This window comes from Sinocyclocheilus anshuiensis, unplaced genomic scaffold, assembly GCF_001515605.1.
Source record: "Sinocyclocheilus anshuiensis isolate Anshui unplaced genomic scaffold, SAMN03320099.WGS_v1.1 scaffold13, whole genome shotgun sequence".
NCBI classification, from domain to species: domain Eukaryota; kingdom Metazoa; phylum Chordata; class Actinopteri; order Cypriniformes; family Cyprinidae; genus Sinocyclocheilus; species Sinocyclocheilus anshuiensis.
The window spans coordinates 1,096,040-1,120,383 of NW_015538026.1; the positions used below are offsets into that span (position 1 = coordinate 1,096,040).

At 37.2% G+C, this 24,344-nt stretch overlaps 1 protein-coding gene across 1 annotated transcript; it reads right to left on the reverse strand.

Annotated features, from left to right (window-relative positions):
- Positions 1-39: 39 nt before the first annotated feature.
- Positions 40-23,827, reverse strand: LOC107679259 (potassium voltage-gated channel subfamily KQT member 2-like). The gene is made up of 15 exons (XM_016474771.1): positions 23,472-23,827; positions 16,297-16,387; positions 15,651-15,777; positions 14,793-14,968; positions 13,618-13,746; positions 13,142-13,252; positions 12,947-13,042; positions 12,537-12,631; positions 12,251-12,313; positions 11,698-11,727; positions 9,140-9,333; positions 5,041-5,140; positions 4,649-4,780; positions 1,974-2,091; positions 40-1,653 (listed from the first exon to the last, which is right to left on the reverse strand). The coding sequence occupies exons 1-15, from the start codon at positions 23,765-23,767 to the stop codon at positions 937-939; spliced, it is 2,475 nt and encodes an 824-aa protein (XP_016330257.1). The 5' UTR covers positions 23,768-23,827; the 3' UTR covers positions 40-936.
- Positions 23,828-24,344: the final 517 nt, after the last annotated feature.

The window sequence follows — 24,344 nt, forward strand, 5'->3', positions numbered from 1 at the left end:
ACTGCAGTTAAAGGAGCTTTCTTTCATTGCCATTTCTTTCTAATCTCATTTGTCATTCTATTAGGTTGTCAACAAGCTATATTCCATAAACATGCCATGCATTTAATGTATTTTTTTAGGTCTGATTATTATTCAGTGTCTTCTTCACTACAGCATAAAACATGACATCATAGTGCAAGTTACCAATTCTAGAAAATTAAAACCGATTGCATACAATAGAATGGATATTTCTCCTCTGACCATCACCAGGGTTCCTGCAAATATTAATAGTTCCTCCAAAAGTATGCGTCTTTATCCGTAGGTGCTTTGACTCTAAATGTAGCTATAAAAAATTAATTCATCTTTCTATCCTACAGATGAGAAATGTAATAGGGAAGAAGTACCTGTACTTGTAAGGCATGCTCAGCTTTCTGCCGTCTTTTTCTTTGGCTGAAATTATTTTCTCCAAACGAACCTTTCAATTTAAAATGTTAATTAAATGCTTACTACGAACACATGCCCTGATTAACTACTCGTTTTCATAACAGTCTCATAACGCATTTCAGGAAAAGACATTGCTAATAAATAAATAAATATCTCATGAATCAAAATTATAGTTGTAAGATAAAGTGTATTTGATACTGCATTAGCTGTGGTGACTACGCAAACTAATAAAGAAGAGGTGTTTTTTTTGTTTGGAAGATCAATGCCTGTACTTGAATACACACAATCTTTTCCGCTTGTGAATGCACACATCCTTAGCCTCCATGTTTGGGGTCTTTTTTTAAATTGCAATGTTTAAGATTCATTCTCGCTGCTGTCGCATCAATGCAGTCGGTAATTACTCCCACATTTTTGTTTTTGAGATTGACAATGATTCACTCCGACAAGTTTAAATGGCCAGATACACATCCATCAGCTACATCCAGGATACTGGTCCGCACAACAAACTCCAAACTATTTCAGACCAGGCCACATCCTGTCACCAAAAGGCCCCTCTCCTGTAAACGAAAGAGGGGATGGCGCTCCAGGCGTATACAGGTCAGAGTCCGTATCCGATTCTGCCTCGGCCAGATAAGGCCTGAGACGGGTGCACAGCATCCCGCTGCCTCCACCAAAAAGCCCCAGACCCACCGGAGGCACGTAATCCTCTTCCCTGGCTTGAGAAATGCTAAAGCCGCTAAAAGAGCGCTCTAGTTCCTCATGGTCCACTGAAGGAATGGAGAGGGACGTGTCGCTCTCGACGGCCGCCTGCTGTTGGACGGGTCTCTTGGACCTACGCGAGCGACTGTTATCCCCGTTCTCGTGGAACGGCGGAGGCGGGATGCGGTACAGCGAGGGGTCATCTGTGCCTATCGGTGAAACTCCTCGGCTGTTGTTCCAGAGAGGCACACTGAGGGGATGGTCATCCTGCTGATGCCATGAGGTAGAGGGCCGACATTGGCTGTCGGTGGGAGTCCCGTTGAGACCGGGATGGAGAGGGGACATGCTCTTTTTATTCTCATCCTCTTTCTCGTTCTGTGCTTTCTCACTCTTATCGTCAGGGCTATGGTAAGGAGGAGCAGGGTAAGGGATTTTAAAGCCCAGAAGGGCTTCGGTCTCAGATCGTGGGATGCCCATATGGGTGGTGTACATGCTGACCAAAAAGTTGAGTTTGAGGTCCATTGCCCCCACCTGCACAAGGAGAGACAACGAGGCCCTTTAGCGCTGACATATACACTCTTAAAAAGAAAAGTTACAAAGGTGGGTCACATAGAAGAACCATCTTTGGTTCCCCAAAGAACCTTTCAGTAAACAGCTCTTAAAAGAACCTTTTTTTTTTTTTTAGTTTTTAGTACTTTTTTTTTTGTAATTTCACTATAAAGAACTATTGTTGAATGAAGACGTTCCATGGATGTTAAAGGTTCTTTATGGAACCATAGATACCAATAATGAACCTTTATTTTAAGAGTGTACAACTCTACACCAAATGAACTTGACGTAACATGCTTCACCTGTTTCTCCATCTTGCTCAGACGTCCCATCATGCTTGGGTCCTCAGCCATCTCTGTGTCGCTTTTGGGCTTGTCCTTTTCTCCTGGTGCAGCTCCCTTTCCCACAATCTGATCCACTCTAGTGATTCAATAGACCATCACTTCGACACATAGTCAATACACTCTCATCCACACTGAGATACAGTGGTTAACTGTGCACTGTACCGTGTCAAGTTAACAGAAATTAGCTCTGTGGAGGAGAACTTGAGCATGCAAATGCAAACATAGGACAGCAGGGTTAAAATAAGAGGGAAGATGATTGAAGCCTTATTTGCTGAAAGTGAGTGTATGCGATACTGCATGCTGCATGCCATACTGCAACGTTGTTAATCGGCATGCATTCATCTGGGACTTGGGAATCTCGTTGGAAAGATGACTCTTTTAAACAAATTTGTGGTACAGCATTACACTGAGATGAATGCTCACAAAACTGCAATGAAAACACATCTGAGTGTCTTTCTTTGCAGTTACTGACAGCAGTGTTGGGGAGTAACTAACTAAAAATGAAGAAAAAAACTCACTTAACTATATTTTTCATTAAGGAAATCTGATTATTCTAGTGAATCGTTTGTCCTAAGAGGTCTTATCTACAGGTGCATCTCAATAAATTAGAATGTCGTGGAAAAGTTCATTTATTTCAGTAATTCAACTCAAATTGTGAAACTCGTGTATTAAATAAATTCAATGCACACAGACTGAAGTAGTTTATCCACGACATTCTAATTTATTGAGATGCACCTGTATAAGTGTGATTCTTTAAATTAAATCATTCTGTTTTTTTAGGGCATAAAGGCTTTAATGATTCTGATTAGCTAGGTCAGAATCAGTTTTGTTACTGTTAACTAAAACTTAAACTGAAGTAAAACTGAAAAAAGAGTCAAAAGCACATAATGAAATTATAATTCAACCGAACATTCAAAAATAAAAAGCTAATTCTAAATAGCAATAAAAGCAACAATAGTATATAAATACTAAAATAACTAATACTATAATAACACTGTCTGAATCATTCTCGCAAAATCTGTTCGATTAGGTGGTTTATGTAAATTAATAATAAAATAACCAATTCAAGTCCCTGCACTGCATGTTTGGTCTACTTTTTTATAACAGAATATTTTGTTAAATGTTGTTGTTAGTTATTCTTTGTATAATAATAATAATGATAATATAGTTTGGTACTGTCATCTCAATTGAGACTCATATTAATTTATTAAAAAACCCAGTAAAATGTCTTGGATTAAATTATAAATTATATCCTCAGAAAGATTTTGCATCCTTAAAGTAGCTTCTCAACATTGTTTTTCAAACATTCTGCACCAATGGCAGGGAATTTGAATCCTATAATTAATAATGTGGGGAAATAAATGAAAAATAATTTCAAAATGTCACCTGGTTCCATGCCTTATGATGCTTTGTGTGTTACACACTGTACATTTAATTTATTCTCTCTTCTTTAAAGCCTGGAACAACATGCACAATTGCATCCGTCCCCCGGTAAACAGGCTGCATGGTCACACCATATTGTGTTGTATTATTGTACAGCAAAAACACTTTTTATTAAAAATTTCATGAAAGAACTTTTCATATGCTCAATTCTAAAGCAGTGAATTATTAATGGATAATTATATCCATCCAAAATGTAATTCTTTCTCAAGGTGAACACAGAATAACCAATCAAGAAACAATCCTAGTGCACCAGTTAGTGACAAGTTTCCCCTCATGATTTCAGTCATTTAACTGTCATGACACTGCAGTTTTTAATACGATGCTGTCCAATAATAAACCCATTCAGCCTGGGAACGCCATTGGTGAATGATTACGTACTTCTTGTGACGAGGGGTCGAGGGGGGAGGGGGACCCACAATCAAATCTATCCTGGCAAAGTACACAGAGAGAACATGGATACCAAGCATCATCAAGCAACACATGGAAACCACTCCCTGTACCCCAGCGAGGACCGTCGACAAATAAGAAAGAATACATTCCATACATGTCTGTTCTCACCCACTTCTAGGAACAGCGTTTCATGTTTACATGTATGATAGAAATGGTTTTTGCCGTTGGAATATATTGGAATATGTGTGGATGTTATTTCACAACATATATGAGGCTTATTTGAGAGAAGAGGAGTGTATCTGAATTCAAACCATTTTGAATGTGACAGAAAATAAAACCACTGTGAATGTGATTTTGATCAAGCAGTGTTTGATGAAGTATCTCGTCCTGCTTTAGACTGTTTTTTTTTTAATCTTTCTGTAATATCAAATAGTGACCACCAGAGGGTGCAGCTCACATTCCAGCTACAGCTCTTGACAAATACTGATTGACTAATGAAGCAGGTGGATCCTGTCCAAGAGGGTCTAGCTGCAGCCTTGCACTTGCACTCTCAGACACTTGCGCTTCCGCTAGCGACGTCACTTGCAGTCTTGTAGAACAAAATAAAAAAATAAAGCCTGCAAGTGACGTCGCTAGCAGAAGCGCAAGTGTCTGAGAGTGCAAGTCTGAGAATGCAAGTCTGAGAGTGCAAGTGCGAGGCTGCAGCCAGACCCTTCTCATCCTGTCCCTGTTAGAAGGTTACCACAATGGTGAAAACTTTGTGATGTGATTCTTTTGTTCTAGACAGACTGAAGTCTTGCCTGGACTGAAGGTTTTTGATGCGTGACAGCATGTCCAGATGGCCTGCTGAATACTGCTCAATCACATCCATCACGTCATAGGGCCTACGGCTCTCTTTAAATCTCCTCTTAGACACCAGGAACCGCATAATACTGGGAAAGACAGAAGAGGTCTTTAATTAGGGTTTAACATATCTGAAAATGATCATGTAATAAACATTTGATTGTCCCACCAGTTAAATTAGTCTTTTCAGCATTTTTAAACAATTATGAATCAATAAAAAATAAAATATGTTTAAAATAAATTAAAATGTATTTAGTATTTTAAAAATAATTATAATTATACCTAATTGTTGTGAGAGCAAATATTTCTACCCCTAGTCTTTTCTAGTCTGGAGATTGCTGCCTCTTACCAGATTGTTCTGATGGTGACCTTGAGTCCCGGAGAAAGATCCGGCACAAACTCACAGTGGAAATCCTTGTCGTCCCCAAACTCGTCTGGAAGACTTGCCTCTACAACACACAAAACCACAGGCTGCTCCCAATGTAAAGAGTCCTAATGTTAACGAAGAACAGCCCTTTGACAAGATTAAAGATTACAGAAAACATCTGCCATGGCAGACATGCTCGATAAACTGCTAAAGGCACTCCACATTATACAACAGTTAGTTCCAGTCCTTGAATTCGATTGGCTGAGCGGCGTTCCAAGAGTGATATTTACTGTAGTCCAACAGCAGTGCAACTTGTCAATGTTAGTATCACTCTGCCTGCGTTACCGCCATTCTCAACCAGAGCATCAAGTTGAAGCTGTGTGAAGTTACTTGAAATTAGGGCTGCACAATTAATCGAATTTCTAATCGCAATTACAATTACGGATGCCACAATTACATAATCGTTCAAAGCAGCAATTAATCGTTCAAAGTCCACTTATGTTATTCTGCATGCTTAAGATGCTTTTTTTTCTTTCTACATGTTATCTTAAGGGTTTTTCCATTGTTTTAATTTTAGTTTTAGTATAACATTATAATACCATGCATATTTTTACCTTTTTATGTAAAGAGAAACCAATCCGATGTATAGTTGACATTTGAGGCTTAATACTATAGAAAAGCAATAAAAGTTTTTCAGTTAGTGTTTTCAGCTTGTTTATTTTCATATACTAATATGGCATGCAGTTGCTTCAAACAAAGGTGTAAACATCATTCATTTAATCGCAAATTAATAATCGCAATTACAATTTCAAAGGAATAATCGACAATTATGATTTTTGTCATAATCGTGCAGCCCTACTTGAAATAACGTCCTATTTACAGAACTGTTGTATAAAATCAATATCACACTTGCAAATGATGACGGTGTTCTGAAAATCAGCATGACTGTGTTTTAGCTGTAGGAATAAGGCTATGCACAGCTATGCTGAAATTCAGTACAATAGTTGCTCATGTGATATTGCTAGAGTAAAATATTATAGATCCTCATACAGGCTTGAAACGACATAAGGTTGGATAAATGATGACAATTTTAATTTTTGGGAGAACTATCCCTAACCACATCAAATCAGAGGATGTCCTTGAGTAAGGCACTTAAATTACAAATTACCCCAAAGTGACTTTCCTTTTATTTATTATACACTTTGGAAAAAAGTAAATGCTAAATGACAAGTGAGATTTTCTAAATTGAAATTAATTTATTCCACACTTCAGAGGTGCTCTGGGGGGAAAAATAGATGAAAAAGAGTCCAAATTTCTGCGTCTGTGAAACTGATATCCCTCTTAATCTCATGATCACTTTGTCAGCATTTGTCAAAAGCTTCAGACATGCTTTAATATTTCAAAGTATTAAACAATAGTGTTACTCATGCATGAAGCACTTACCAGAACCTGCTAGCCTGAGCATTTATCACAATAGCACATGTGAGAGAAACTTTTGTGCACCTAACAAAATCTAGCAATCGGGCAAATTTCAACCCCCTGAAAACCACTGGTTAACATGAAAAGCTAAGACAAAAAAAGCTTAAGTATTAGTACTACATGTGTCATCCTTATGCCATATGAAAGAGGATGTGACAGCCGAAAAAGCATATCCTATTCAAATTACATAACAACCAGCTAGTTGAAACAGCACAAGACAAAACAAACTTGTTTCCTTCATAAGCGGAGAAATTCTGTCATGCAGGTTAGTGCAAAGTACTTGATGGAAAGTGTAAGTTGCAAAGTGTTTCATTAACACCTTCATGGAACACATTCTGTCATGGGATGAGCATGAGACAGATATCCAGGCTGAGACAAATGAGTAACATTTGCTTTGCTCTACTATCACACTTCACCGTCATATGGGTGACAGATAAGGCTAATACAGCTGCTGTAAAAGCTAGCCAAGCATCATTGAAGAAATTCATATTTTGTGTGATGCTTCAAGTGAGATGAAACTTTCAGCCAAGCGTTCATGACAGAGAGTGTTGGATGATGGGCAGATCTGTAAAGATATGCTGCAGCTCAGTAATTAAGGAGCTATTTTTAAAACATGCATAGTGTTTCTTTAGACTGCTGTTGAGATTTTATTTTTTATTTTTTTGGACTAGTGCTAAAGAGATGCAGCCCCGGACAATATAAAGTCTTACTGATTAAGCCCGCAATCGCTGCCAAATTGTGAAGAGAAAAAGAGAGAAAAGGTGCAAGATAGAGAGAAAGAAATAGAGAAAGAGAGATGAGAGAGAAATGGTCAAAGATGACAATGATTTCAACCATGCAACTGTATAACACATGGTTTTGCTTATATTAGGCTTATTTTACATTAGGAGAGGGGGAGATTTGCTTACACCTCATTAAAAAGCACTTTTCATGAAAACGGTATACTTTAATATTCAATTACTTTTTTTTTTTAAAGTATAAGAGGTACAAATCCCACGTTTTCCCTTTTCATTTTTATTATTATTTATATATGTATTTATTATTTGAAAAATATTTAATGCTAGTAAATATTTAATTCTAGCACACACATCAGGTGTTTTTGAACCGTCTCAACTTTTAACATCAGGGCTGCCAAAATGGCAAACCTTATAGAAACAGCATTGGACTGAATATTTTGTTTGGCTTTTTTTTAATACCGTATTCATGGAAAGTCACAATAATTGTATGATTCGGGAAGTGAAATCTGTTTCTCGTATTGCTTATGCTGTGGTGTCATTGCTACATAAGTTATTTATATGAATTCACTCAGCTGCGGTCTGTGATGCTGTTTGTTATTTATCCAGCATTATAGCTTGTCATTTCTACCAGATGGCCTTTGCGAGAGCAGTGATCTCTGCATTGCTGTGCTTACAGATTCTGATTAAATATAGTCAACTTCTAAGAGAAACCGCTCTGTCATCTCTGTGCTTTTTGGATCATATTTCTGGATCATGGCCTAACCTGGAGAACTCTTCACGGCGAAGTCCTCGTCTTGCAACTCAATCAGCACTTTATTTTTTTCCAGTAGAGAGAAATGAGAGAGAAACTGATGAGTGTGAAGGAAGTGAAATACATAAAATGGATCCATTTATACATATATATATATATATATATATATATTATTTATTTATTTATTTTTAAGTTGAGCACTGCAGAGTTATGCCAAGAGCACAAAACATGTCATGAGAGAAACAGAAAGGGACTATTTCACTTAACAACTGTGACACTGTAGCAGGCGGTATTTTAGTGAAAAAAATATATATTTCATTCACTAACCACTGAAAATCCAGTTTAATTGTCAGTCTTGCCAGGGCAAACATGCTAAATCAGCAAATGCTCCTGTGCAAATTTCATTTAGCATGAAATATTCAGGCGTTTGCACTGTTGCCTGATTTGCAGTTCCTGTAGTGAATCAGATACCAAACAATACAAATGCAGTAGCATGTGCAAAAAAAATAAAAATAAATAAATAAAAACACTATCAGCTGATGCAATTCATTCTTAGTGAATTCCCCCCAAAGCGTTTTCACCATGGATGAAATATTTTGGGGGATCAAGCATCTAAGGCCATATAAACCTTTTAAACCTATTCAATCTTTAGAGAATAATACAATGTTCCACTGCAACTCTCTGCGGATATGTTTTGAAACATTAAGCCACTTTCATGTGTTTCAGCAAGGGGACTAAACCTGAAATACAGATCAGTTTTTCTGTTGGGCTGTTTCTTTAAATAGAAACACACACCTGTCGTCTTATGAATTCTAATGAATGGACTGTCACTGACACCATCTTTTGTGCTAAAATACATTGAGCAATCCAGTGTGGCATCTGGTACTGTGCCAGGGAATTACAAACTATTCTCTCTAGCTGCTGAAGTCCCACACTGACACTTAAGAAAAAAAAGTAGAAAAGAAACCTATCCAGAGCGTGTGTTGCAAATTAGTATTGTAATGTACAGGTAAATGTACTTAAGTATTTAAAATCAGCATTTATCTTGCACTCCGAATAACAGAGTGTGTATCCCAATATTCCTGTGTATGTGTGCATGACAACATTCTCTGACCTTCAGAGTTCTGCCGAGAAGCTCCATCTTTCATTCTGAAAGCGTGTTTTGCTTTGTTCCGCTCTGTGAAGCTCAAGCTCTTGGTCACTTTGCTTGGACTCTCTTTGACTCCCTCCTCTGCCTTGGGGGTCTTAGCTTCCTTCCCCCCGGTGCTCTTAGAGGGACTGCCTTTCTCTTTCAAGCTGGGCTTACGACTGCACAGCAGACACAATGACACACAAAAGACAAACAAAAAAAGCAAAGGAAACAGACAAATCATCCTGAGCCCACACTTAAACTATTTTCCAGTGTGGGGACAGAAATAATTCCTGAAACCACCCAGTGCTAAAAAGAGAATACTCGGTAAATTATATTAATGACCATAAACTGCAAAAAAGTAACTTTGTATGTCTATCTCTCATTAACATTTGTTTTAAGTATAAATCTCACTTTTTTCATAAGATTTAAGCAACAAAAAATGGTGCTAAACAGATAAAAAAAAACTTAATTCAGTATACATTCTCTGAAAACAACTCAATACCTTAGATTTTTTTTTTATTATATTTTTATATAGAAGTATACATGTATTTGTTTTTGCTTGACAATTTATGTCGCTAAATATCAGTCCATTCTACAAGTCAGTACAAGTCTACATCGCCCAGTGCAAAATAAACAAATAAATAAATACATTTAAACATAAATAAAACTTAACATTTAAAACTAAGAAAATTCTAAATTAAAACTAAGTGCAGATGGATTTCATCAGATACAATTGGTTAAACAGCTAAAAGCATATTTACTAGAAAACGTATTACTGTTTACTGATATATTTTCTTGTTTGCATGTTACAGTTTATAAAATTTCTTAAAAAAAAAATGTAAAAAAATGTAAAGAAGCCACCAAAAAGAAAACACTGAAATGTAATAAAAAATTAAGTAAGTGCTTAAAAAATACAGATATGTACATTTCTAAAATGACTGAAACATGTAACCATTAGACACTGTAAGCAATTTCACAACTGTACATTAAAACACATTTTAATTCCTTAGCAAACACTGAATGAATCGTTTCTGCATTCTACTTTAATAAAGATCAGACTTACATGGGAAAAGACATGGATAATGGTGCTTCTCAGTCATGCAATGCAATCCACAACTTCTGGATGCAACAGCAGACCCACATGCTGCCACAGCGGAAACTTTTCAACAACAAAGCAATGAATCACATGCATGTTGTTGGGCATGCTGAAAAAATACACAACTGTTATATTAAACACCTTTTAAAAAACAGCCAAATTAATAAATGAAAAAGTGAGAGACCCCAATAAAACACAAGGCAGCTTGCAGAGGAGGATGCTCTTGTGGGATTGAGGTCAAAAGCGATGGGAAGCGCTTCCAGCTGCAAAGTGGGAAAGTTGATCCGCAAGCAAAACTCTACCACAAAGCTAAACAAATGTCTGCTTCTCTGGTTCGAACAAGACGACATTTTTAGATGATGGAGAGCAGAACATTTCTCAGCACACCTGAGCTGACGAGAGATTAAAACACGAATGTGCACTATGCTGTATGTCTCAAAAAATGTTGAAATATTTCACTTGAGCTGATGATGGTACACACTGAAGGAATACATTTAGAAATAGGGGAAAATCAAAGTCAGTAGGGAAGGAAAGAGACAAATTCAAATGCTGAAGAGAGAGATCTGGGCGTGCAGACGTTAGTATCTGTGTGCAACGGTACCTATTGCTTCTCGGGCAGCACCCACACAGGGTGTCTTTGTGTGAAATCTCACTACTGCGAATGTGGTTGGAGTGGGTCGTGAGAGAGAAAAGATTATACAAGCAGTGGTCAAAAATGGTTTAGGCCATGTCCAACTGTGGGACTTCAGCTGAGGTATTTCCCCCTAAAACCCCCCAAAACATCCAACAGATTTTGAGCTACCCTGTTGAAAAAACAAGCATATGCTGGTTAGGTATGTTTTGAAGTTTGGCAGCTGGTTTGAACTGGTCCTTAGTTGGTCATGAGCTGGTTTAAGCTGGTTATGTGCTGGTCAAGTGCTGGTCCTAAGCAACTAGCTCCTGCTCAGGACCAGCTTAAACCAGCTGCCATGCTTCAAAACATACCTAACCAGCATATGCTGTTTTTTTCAACAGGGTAGGTGTTGTTACACTGAATGAAATGAAGGAATATGTTGGTTTAATGAGTCACAGGTTGCACTTGATTTTACAGGATTACAATAGCAGGTCTTTTGCAGGGCAGAACACCAAAAAACACGTGTGATTGTTTTCTTTAATGAGACGTTTCAGCATTAATACCTTTAAACTGCATTGATTATGCTGTGTCAGTATGATACTGACTAATTCATCTCCCTGTAAAAACCACCTGAAGATACTGTAGTATAAAGTGCAACCAGGTTGTCTTTGAATAACCTTTGTGATTACAAATGACTTCAAACACAGCAATATGGGCTGTTTTCTCATTTGAAAAATTATGATGGTGCTCTGAAACAACGATTATCTGTGTGTTTGAATGACGTGATTTGGGAATAGTGAAGTATCTATGGGAAAATCCATGACAACAAACCTTGGAGTGACTTCTAGCTGGGAGTCCTTCCTTTAGAAAGAGAGAAAAATGTGATGTTGAAAGCAATAAAGACATGAGATTAAAGCAGGCAACACCACAAACAAACATTTTAAACAGGAATAACATTCACAAATACAGTGGAGGCCAAAAGGCTGAGAGAACTAGTGAGTGAATATTCTGCCTTTCTTTTTTCATTTTTTTCCCATTCTTTTCTAATATAGGTTTTTATTATAGGTTTTATTATTATATTATCAGCATAACAATTTGAGTGAAAATTATCAGCATTTCAGCCGCAAAAACTACAAGTTTGTGTAAAGCCTGATTATTATGTTCTCAAGCATGATGTGATCCAAAAGCATTGGAAGCAAAAACATCTGACCATGTGTGCAAAGAGTCTCATGATTGATTAATGAGCTAGTAATAGTGCTGAATGTGTTAAAAAAAAATCCAGATTTTCAGTGTGGTCTCAGACTTTAGACCCCTCTGAGATATGATAATTCTAATATTATTTACATTTTAATATTTAAAATGCTCTTTAGTAAAATGGCCAGACCTGAAACCAGATTTTCCCTTCAGACTTCTTAAAATGTCGAGCTGATTTACAGGAGGGATGAGTCTTTAAGATAGAGGCAGAACAGTGAAAATACTTTAAAAATGCTTAAAAACAGCATATCAAACTGCAATAAACTGCTGAAGAGAGTGTTTCTGTTTATTAAAAGAAGTTGAAAATATTCAAAAACACTAATGAGAATGAATATAAACAGAAAAACAACATACTAACAAACAAACAAAGAAATTAGTCATTAAAATACAGTTACAGTGGTCTACAAGATGACTACCTGCACATTGGGACCGACACAGTCTGCTCATAAAAGTCCCATGTGGACAGCAGGTCTGTCCGTGAAAGATTTGTGGCATAAAATCTCCAAGCTGCCTGATGTGGGGAAAAAAATCATTGAAATTAACTTCTAAGGCAGCAAATGACTTCCATAGTAATACATTACCGTATGCAGTAACCACTAACATTTCAAGCCATCTAAATCAAAGAAAACCTGATGAGAGTGAAAGTTGAAAGATGATCCTCAATTTATCATTTTTATCATAGCAAAGTCAACATCAACTAAATATGGTATTAGTAGTCCAACTGAAAGATATTAGTAAGCACATTTATAGACACCAGAAAGGCCTACAAATGCTGATTTCCTCAGAATGTGCCTGGTGTGAATTACAGTAGAGTTATAGGTCTGACCTGGATAAGAACCGCGGCAGGGTTACGACGCTTCTCAAAATGTTTCTGTCTGTGCTGCTCTTGAACTTTTAGAGCAAATCCTGAGCCCAGGATTCCCTGCAACAGAGAAAACGGTGCAGAAATACAACTGTATGTGAGCCAAGTCTGAAGTCAGGCACTGGAGATGCTCAACACGTCATTTTGGTTTGAACTCACCGCAGGAAGAGCGAAAAAAGCTACACCGACCAGACTGAATGTGGCAGCAATTAGACGCCCATTCCACGTGACAGGAAACTTGTCCCCATAACCGATAGTTGTAAGAGTGACCTAGAGAATAGAAATGATTTTGCTTAACAATGGCATAGCTTGTGTATATACTAATAATATAACCTAGTAAGGCTCTAGGATGGTCACGTAGAGGTTATAAGTTCAGTCTCATGTTGGGATCCTGTTGTGTCCTTGAGACCAGTTTATGGAGTAATGTCCACTATTAGTTTACTATAAGTCACTTTGGAGTAAAATGATCTGCCAAAGGAGCCTAAGAGGAGCAGCCAGTTCTTTTATGGCACTGGTCCATTTGTGAAATGGATCTATGAACAGCATCTTATTTCACAGTGTCGTATCATCTCATTTGATCTGATTAGATTGAGGCAGCAGGCTACTGTGGGCTCGGATGAAGCTGTAGCACTTACCAGCCCCCACCAGAGGGCGTCTGCGTAAGTGTCGAACATCTCTGCATTGTCATCCTTCTCCACTGAGTACACCAAGAAAGATGCCAGGATAAGACAAAGGAATCCAATATACCATGCCGTAATGAGTTCCTACATTTAGGGATTCAGAAATGTTAAGAAAAGCCAGAACATGTGATGCACTCCTAACCTAAAATAAAACATGATAACTGCATGCAATGCCATATAAAGATTCTTTTTCAAACTGCTTTAATGCTCAGCATAGCAGTATTTATAATCAAACACAGTACAAATAGTTTTTTGAAAAATAATTAGTTTTCTATTTTAATATATTTTAAATGTAATTTATTCCTGTAATGGCAAAATTTAATTTTTATCAGCCATTACTCCAGTCTTCAGTGTCAATGATCCTTCAGAAATCATTCTAATATGCTGATTTGATGCTCAGGAAACATATTTTACTATATCAAAGTTAAAAGCAGCAATACTTGTATTATGCCTTGAGATGCTAATGTGCTTTTCTTTAATAATAAAAGAAAAAGTTAAAAACAGCTGTGCTGCTTAATATTTTTGTGGAAACTGATAAATTTTTTCAGGATTCTTTAATGAACAAAGTTTAAAAGAACAGAGTCATTGTTACAATATAAATTAAAAGATTATTTTAAAAAGTCTTGTCCCAACTTCTTATTCGGTACATCTCCGAATACAGCAAAGAAATTAGCTTTTAAACCATTTCACAGGGTGATTAAGGCCATTAAATAGTTTTAATAGCTGCATACTAAACAGAGTGATATAGTTTCTCCAGTAATAGAAACTAATGAATAATAATGAATTTGCTGCCCACTGACCCAAATGGCAGACTGGTGGAAATATGCTCACTCAGTAACCTACTTAATGTGAACTTCAGCAATATCTGTGTTCAATTAGTACACATTTACTACCCATTCAGCACACAAATCCATATGTAAACAAACATAAACATTGGTCTATACATACAGTATGCATATTGATAGACACTCAATACGCGAGTTTAACAAATGATCTGGTGTTTAACATTTTGTCCTAACCAGGCAGGCACAATGTGATACAATGATTTTGTTGCACTGCACAGAATTTCTGCTTTCAGTGTGGACAGAAAAATGTACTGCATTCTTTCATATGAATACAGGCATGGTCACCTTGCTGTGTGCGTAAACAACAGATCCCAGGAGTTTCCATGTGCCACCGCGGCGGTCCATACGCAGCATTCGAAGGATCTGAAGAAACCTCAGACTCCGAATGGCAGAGGTGGCAAAAACATTTCCCTGTGAACCAGCGGCCAACACAGACACTGAGGCAAAAAGGACCATGATATCTGCAGAACAAGAGTGTATATTAATTATCAGATGAACTTCCAAAGACGACTGTCATCCTTTAAGAAGCCGTTTGATTGGAAAGTCCATATGTAAAAAATTATTTGATTAAGCCAATTATACTGTCATCATCCTTGAGTGCATTATATGAAGAATAAGGAAGAGAGAATTAGAATCATTTCTTTTCTAATGTCTTAAAGGGATAGATCACCCAAAAATCATTATTCTGTCAACATTCACTCACCCTCATGAATTCTTTCTTCAATAAAACACAAGAGAGATATTGAAGAATGTTTTCTATTTGTGTTCAACATCAGGGTGGTTAAATGCTGACAGAATTTTCATTTTTGGGTGAATTATTCCCGTAATGTGATTGGGATCAGTCTCATATTCACTGGCATTAAGTATTCTTTCAAATCTTGCACTAATGCAGTTCACATTAATCTACTGTAGCACTGGCATTCAGTGTATCAAGTGTCATAACTCAGAGAGTTTTCTCATTTACTGCCCCAGAAAATGTTATAAGATTTTATTGTCTCTTGAGCAGAAAGAATAGCAAGAGAAGGAGAAAGATATGAGAGAGAGAGAGAGAGAGAGAGAGAGAGAGAGAGAGCGAGAGAGGAGGAAACGTGCATTACAGAAGAAAATCAGAACAGACCAAAAAAACAGAAATAATTTTCTAACCGATGATACAGAAGGGTTTGCGAGCAAATCTCAGCCTTCCTCTCCATCCTCTGTAGCGACAGCAGCACCCAGCTGCCCAAATCCGTACAATATATTCCACACCAAACACCATGATTGTCACAATTTCCTAGACAGACAGCAGAAACATCTTACACATTTATTTGTACTGTCTTATATATATATAAATATATAGTTATAATTTAATATAATGCCCAATAATAATATAATATAATATAATATAATATAATATAATATAATATAAAGTCAAATTGTTAACAAATGAGATAAATGTAACAGGTAGATTATACATAGCCAAAAGCTATAATAGTTACAAATCAAAAATACACACATCACAGCACGTCCAAGCTTTTTATGTTAAAAGAGCACTATGAAAGTGCTTGATGGCTACTGCTACACTGACCCAAACAGATCTATAAAGTGTCATGTTCACAGCAATTCACATCACCACTGGATAATGTCCAACTTGTCACGTTCTTTTAGAATGTGGAACAGGATCTACTGTGATCTACAATGTCTACAATGTGCACACATACGTCTGAAGTGTTTGATATAAAAATCTGACAGCAACACTACCATGAATCAGCTTCTGCCTGAAAATCATGTTAAATGAGGATCAGATACAAACCAGGATGTACAAGGCACTCTCAGAGCTTTGCTTGTGTTCTTTGATCGTTGCGAACACTGACAGAACCAGGCAGGAGAACACCAGCAGAAACCTGCAAGACAGGACAGTAGTAAATCAAACCAAAAAACGCTGGGTTGTTCTCTCACATGAGATATCAAAGCATCTGAACAAGCTCCAACTGAGAAGATTCAGTATTAGAAGTTATTCATTGACATAATTTTGTTTTGGACAGAGCAGTCGTTGCATATTCATGAAAGACATTGATTTTAGACAGACACATAATTGGAATTGGGGCCTCTTGGGCCTATCGTTGGCTTTGTGATCTATGAGGAAAAATACTGGCTTGAGCGAGGCAAAAATCCTTTGAGAGTTCCTGACACTCTGCAGTTAAACTCAGAGATAAATCCCTGAAGAGAGAGAAGGAGAGTGAAGTGAAATGAGACTAAAATAGCTGAAAGTCTCATTAGCATAAAACCTCTCTGGGCCTCACACCCATGTACAATGAGAGAAAAAAAACAATGACAGATAAACCTGAAATACTCTGAGTCTGAACTAACATCCAAAGCTACCTGGAGACTACCAAAACATTTTACTGCAGTGGTTTTGCCCCGATTCACACCATTAGAGAGGCAACAAACAGTGATTTGTGAGATGTGGCACTGTTTGATAAAGTTAAATGTCAGGGAATCTCAACCATCACACAATCAATGAAAGCACTCAAATAACTGATGCAATCTCTTCATAATCTCTTCAAAATAACACATCCAGAGAAGAAGTCAGTCGGAGATGATGAGGGTGTCAATGGAACTAAAGGTCTCCTTTTCATTCTACTTTCTCCCGAAAAAAAACACCCTGCACACTTGCCTAAAACCTGCTTCCTGAACCATGAGCTCTCATCAAATGCAGTGTCTTAGTTAAGATTGAATTGATTATGAGGTTATTTGATCTAAAACATAATAATAATTTTAAAATACTGCAGATGTAGCTACTGAGAATCCCTAAATTATTTTGAGACATGTTTATAATTTGTAGTTCCATAATTTCCTTTGGGGTCTGTAAGATTTTTTTTGTTGTTGAAAGTTTGGCGTTGATCTTACCAACCTCAATCTTTTGCACGTGTACATGTTCTTGTGCTGTTTGCATTCATTCGTTTTATGTGACATTTGTTTCAAATTGAACATTTTAACAAAACTATTTTTTTCTCTTTTTCTATTACGGTGGACAATTTCACTTTACGAGGCAGACATTATTTAGTCTTTGGCCCTGAGGGAGTAATAATTTAGGCAGGATTCCATACTTCTTCATTCCGCAAAGAAAAACATTATAATAAAGAAACTGTACCTATATGCTATAATGCTATGCTATTCATTTTCAATATATCAGTATAGATTTCAAACAGACAAACTTTGCTGTTGCTGTTGAATGTCTGTAGAGGTGTCAGGCACAAAACACATCCTCCCCACTAGGCTGCTCCTTGCCCCAGGTATTAATATTATATGTCATAACAGAAACTTATCTGCTCAATTGGAACAATCTAACAGAAGGAGACCAGTAAAACAGACTGGTCCTAAAGGGAATGAGGCCAGAGATGAATAAATGAAGGCTGCATTAATAAAGGTGGCAAACAGAGGATTAGAAAGTCAATAGAAAGTAAATCATCTCAAACGAGAATCCTCACAGGAAATGTAATCTTTACACATTATGCACGAAAAAAAAAAATGCTGAGTCGTACAGAACCAGTAACATCAGACTCCTGACGTGGTTTACAGGAAACACATCACATTATGAGAAATGATTGCTTACCTTCCTGCTCTCAGCTGGGTTGGACTTTATGGCTAATTAGTAGCTTCAGAGGATAAGGAAGCCATTTATTATAAACTTGCCCTGAAATCACACTGACATTGATACAACTACACTGGACAAACCATGGCATTTCAAGAGCAGCTGAATGCAAGTTTTGTACTTCACTGATGCTGATGACTTACTGACATATGCAAATCTCTAAGATCTGAATGACCTGCCTTTTCCAAATGCTGCCAGAACATTTTGCTTTGAAAGTGCGAACTAGAAAAATCAAATAAGATTTTCACAAACAGACAAACTGACAACAGAGGCATCAAGCACAAGCTTGGTAAGACTGCAATTACCTCAGCAACAATACAGCATTATGACACTCACTATTTGTGAAACTGATGAACCTATGAACATCAGATGTACGAAATATAAACCAGTTACCTAAACATGAAAACAAATAATCATTAAGACATTTTGTCTTTGTCAGACTGGTTATTGCTCTTGATGTTGGCAATGGCCACAGTCTAATCTGGAAATTGTAAAGCGGAGTAGATTATATGGGCCAGTCAAACAGAGAGACAGCAAGGACACATTCTTTGAGTCAGCAGTGAATAAGGTAAAAGAGTAATTGATACAATTCTCTCAAAACCAGACTCTCCAGACTGAACCAAGAACATACAATGATTTGTTATTAGGTGACATTAAATAGTAATTCACATTAAATCACAATTAAGTAATGCCTTAATGATTACAATACTGTTTAAAAATTTGGGTCCTGAAAGATTTTTTTTTTTATGTTTTTGAAAGAAGTCTCTTGTGCTCACAAAGGCTGCATTTATTTGATCAAAAATACAGCAAAAATGGTATGTCTTTAGTGTCACATAATCCTTCAGAAATAATTCTAATATGTTGATTTGGTGCACATTTGTAACAAATTGATTTGGAAAAAAAAACATTTCTTATTTAGGCCTATTTGAAATAATAAAGCATTTATTTGAAATAGTATTTCTGAAAGATCACAAATGTCTTTGCTGTCGCATGTTTTGATCGATTTATTATTCATATAAATATTTTAAATCTTACTGACCCCAAATTTTTGAACGGTGAGTTTATTTATTTATTTATGATTTAACGCCATGTCAGCAGCAGTGGCTATATTCATGGCAAGAGGAAACATTTCAATTTCACAATTCAGTCATATATATCATTTCAAAACAATTATATAACCGTTTTGTTTGAAAATTATATACATAAATAAATAAATATGTACAAATATACAAAAACATACATATAATAAAAATAATAACAAGAACAAAAGTAATAAGAACAATTATACAGAGTCTTTCAGCTTAATGCATGACAAAAAAATTTTAATCGTCCCAGGAGAATTCTTTTTAAAAATGTCAATTAATATATTTTCTGAATAAAAACGTTGCATAGTATTATTTAAAATTGGACATTCAATTAAAATATGTTTTATACTCAAAAGATTTTTACACCTTTCACAGACCGATTTCTCTTCCCCTTTCAACAGATAAGAATGAGTGAGTCTTGTATGACCAATTCGACACCTCGTATACACAACCTAATCATATCGATTTTCAAAATTATAATAGTTTATACCTTGATTCAATAGTGGGTTTACCTCATACAGTTTGTTATGTATACATTCATTCCACTCCATTTGCCATTTATTATTAATGTACTGAGTCAATAAGGGTTTCAAGTCAGTTGCTGGTATTTTGCATTCTGGAGTGCTTCTTTTGCTGTATTATCAGCCTGTTCATTGCCAGCAAATCCCATGTGTCCAACAAAAAACAATATTAAAGTCTTGTTTCTTTAAAAGATCCACTTTTTCTGCTATACTGATTATTATAGGATTATCCATTTTTAAAGTCTCAAGTGCTTGCAAACAAGATTTAGAATCTGTGCAAATTAAAAAATGACGATGATGCTCCTTTTCTATTTGCTCCAGGGCTAAAAGCAATGCAAAAGCTTCAGCTGTAAAGATTGAACTTTGTCCAGGTATGCACTTGCCAGAATGTTTTGAATCAATCACTACTGCTGCAGACACATGACTGTCCGGCTTTGATCCATCTGTATACACTGGGACATGAGATGGTAAGCTATGCCTTATATCCAGAAATTCCTGTTGGTAAACAACTGGATGACTACTTGTTTTTTTTTATACTGGGCCAAGTTCAGCATAATAATTGTTTTTTTAATATTCCAAGGTGGTATTGGGCACAGATGTCTCGATGTTAAAATGTCCAAATTGATGTTCATGTTCTCCAAGTGAGGTTTTATACGAATTCCAAATGGGCTGATGTACCTTGGTCTGGCTTCATATAGGTGTGAATGTTGAGGATGAAAGACTGAAAAATGTGCTGGGTTACTTTCGTTGTTTTGAACGGTGAGTGTATATAGTTGTATATTACATACTAGACTAGAATATTATATTCTTAACCTTCTGATTGCATTAGCTGCCAATAACTGACTACCATCAGCACAATTCCGTTGCATATACAGTAAGTACCTATACAGGCACAAATATGCACTCGCATATCAAGGCATTCACCACTTCCAAATATCTCCTTGTACCCCTTTCATTAAGCCTGAGAAATAAAGGCTTAGCTGAGTCTGTACAGCATGCAAAGTGCAATCTCTGCATTTAATGCTTGTGAAAGAGAGAGGAAAAAACACTTAAAGTAAGAGGCCAAAGTCAGCACACTGCACTGCACTCAATGTGTGTGTGTGTGTGTGTGTGTGTGTGTGTGCACTAGACAGAGTAAAATAAGGATGGTGACTCTATAAATAATGTATCTTCAGAACTCACATTCATGTCTCAGGCAGGTGGGAGTCTTCTATGAGGGTTGCATGACCAGCAGAGCAGACATTTACAGCCACTCAGAAGATTAGACAGCTCATGCTCCAACATCCATGATACAGTCTGAGGTTATGATGCTGCATTATGACAGATTGGTTTATAGGTGTCATAAGAGATGAATGGATCTCAAAGACATTTGAGGTAATGGAGCACTCTGGGAGCTATATGTGTTTCTAAAAGGCTACAGAAGAAGTGATGCTACGCCTTGTCTTAAGATTCAATCACAGGACCAATCTCATCTCTCCAGCCAAAAACACAGAGGGGTTTGTAAGTGTCATAATTTGAAAGCAATCCTGTAGGATCTTAATGGTTCTTAAATCTTCTAGTGGATTCCATCATGACACAAAACACAAGGTATTTTACAACAAAACAGTCTGTTATGAAACAGGACTGTTATGATTACTAATATCATGCACCTGAAGGCCATCAAAAATGAATTTAAAGAAAATCTTCATAACTCCCAACAGAAAAAGGTTATAACGATTACACAATATCCAACAGGCTCAAAAAATAATATAGAACTTCACACAAGAACTAGCCTACAGTTTATCCAGTAGGATCTTATTTGATTCTCTTTAAATTCCCATTCCAAATTACTACAGAAATTTCAATCCATAAAGATTTTTGATTACGGACAGCTCAGCAGGATAATGAAGGTGCAAATATAATACAGGCCAGTGGAAAATAAAATAAAGCCTCATAAGGATTCACAGTAGTTCATAACATTATTTGGACAGAAAAAAAAGTAAATCTAAATAGAGATGCAATAAAAGTACTTTAGCACCACTGTGTCTACAGAATCATGGTAATGTTGCCAGGTAGTCTTCGTCATGAGCATTTCTAGCATTTCATCAGTAACGTACTGCTCATATTTTGTAAGCAAACGTTACAGTGATCCACGCATGCATCTAGACAGTAGACTTACTACATTATTGTACTACAGTAGCCTATTTAGCCTACATTAAACGCTACATGTCCAATAACCGTAGTAATATCATGGTACTTGGTACTTCCGTGTTGTGTATTGTTTTGATACTCATTTGGTTGGAAATGCATTTACCTGCGGTTAGCGTGAAGACTTTCTTCGCGCAAACGATACAGTAGGCTTTTCGGGTTACGTTTCAGTTGATTTTAGGTAAATATCCACTTCATCCAATGCTATTTTTCCTTATCTGACTGTATCCTGTACTTTTCAGAGCGAAAAAAAATCGCACCACACGATTCAGTGTGAGCTGTTCGAATAATTTAGACTGAATCGCGAATCGATTCAGCGACTTTCTGACTCATTCTGACTTATTATACACAACCGACCCAAAATAGTGACAACCATGGTTTTGATATAAACAGTAGACAGTAGTAGAAAATATAAGACACATGACATATTGTGAAAAGAAAAAAACAAACTGATGCAAACATAGACAAATGCGAATTTTTTTTTGCCATGACCGCCACTTTTAAGACACGATTTCAATTTTTCCTTTCTCTTTGGAGTGTCACAAGCTCTTGGTGCATAAAGAAGATCTGTAAAGTTGCAAAGACTAAAGTCTCAAATCCAAAGAGATATTCTTTATAAAAGTTAAGAGTCAGCCACGCCTACCTAAAACGGCTCGTTCTAACACGCCCCCACGTCTACATCAATATGTGGGAAGATTTGCATAACGCCGCCCAAATGTTCACGCAAAGAAAGAAGGCGTAACTTTTATTCTAGCTGTAGTATTGTTCCTGCCGCCATGTTGTGAATGTGCTGTGTGATTCGTTGTGAAAGCGAAACTACTTTTTTAGCAGCATCATATGACCCCTTTAAAATAAGTCTCGATATAACATTATTCTCGTTGTCTAGCTACTTTTGAACGCAAGAACTCGTCTTGTGTAAATATAAACAACCCCTGGGGCTCGGGCTCACGAACTGCGCCTTTCAGCCAATCATTTACTCGAAAGTTACGTCACCCTATTCATATTCATAAGCCAGACTAAGAAGGTCTGAAATGTGTGCCTTCACTTTCCAGATCGTTTCTAACCCTGTGCCACAGCAACGAACCCAGCGACGCCCCAGTTTGCATGCCACCGGTGTAGCCGTGAACCGCTGGCACGGTTTCCCCCCTCAAGCAATGCATTCGTTTGAAAGCCGCTTAGAGCAAACACGAGTGCACTGACGCGGTACTACAGGAGCTGACCGGTGCCGAAACCGCTGCCTAATGATACCGTGTGCACGGAGTCTGTATGCATCATTCATAATCCGTGAACACTTTCCAACATGTCAGTTTATGAAATATGCACAGCTGTGAAAAGCTCATTTGGCTGTCTGGGTCTGAATGAATCTTTGACATTTGCTACACAGACAAAACTTGTACATATTTTCCCGCTGTTTGACTGACGCTCTGCGACAAAATCTCAAACTTTCAGCATTCTGGGCGGTGCAGCACAGTATCTCTGGCGGTAAAGGAGGGTGATTCCCATGCCACGCAGTAACGCAAATCACGGAGCACATACTCACACATAAACGTGGTAAATGAACGCCCAGCCGCGGGGTCTTTCCAGCGCATTGTAAAGGAAATTTTGCAGTCTGCGATAACGCGCGTTTCTTTTGTGAGCGATGCTTCCCCTGGAGATGCTGGACCTCGGTCTGCACAGGATGCTGCCCCGTTTTGTGCTCTCGGAACCGGCGATAAGAAGTGCCCCGTCTCGGCTCGTCTCCGCAGCCCCGGGGTCCAGTCCCACAAAGCCGACTTTCAGTTTCTTCTCCCCTGCCGGAGGGTGATAAACTTCACCGTTGGCGGATTTTTTCACCATCCTTACAGTTTGACAGATCCAAACGAGTGTATAAAGTAGTCGTGGGCAGACATTGCCGAACCGGGGTGTGTTCTGTAGTGCGGCGGTCTCGTAATAAAAGCCAATTGAAACACTAAGGCGAAACTGCAATGGGTAGTCCTTACGCCTTCCGGCTCCTCTACGAGCCTCTATATTTAATGTTTCAGCAGTTGGATTTTGGATGAAGGGGCTGATGTAACAAATTGTTCCAAGTAGTAAATAATTAGAGAGCTAGTTAAATCATTCATGGAAGAAAAGGAAATAAAACTTTGCAATGCTGAAATCTTAATGCACGTCATGTTAAAAAGGGTGATGTTTACCTTAAGTAAAACTGTAAAACTTTATAAAATCTTATAAAAAGGGTTGATTTATCCACAGATGTGCAACTAGTCAGTTTATAATGGGGAAAAAAATGGTTATTAAGGAAGACCAATCAAAAGTTGTGGTTTAATTGAAAGTGTAAAATAAACAGTGTAGGATATTTCACAGTTCTTAACATCTCTCCATTCCCACTTATGCATTATGTAACCTGTTCTGTATGCTAATCTCTAACAATGAC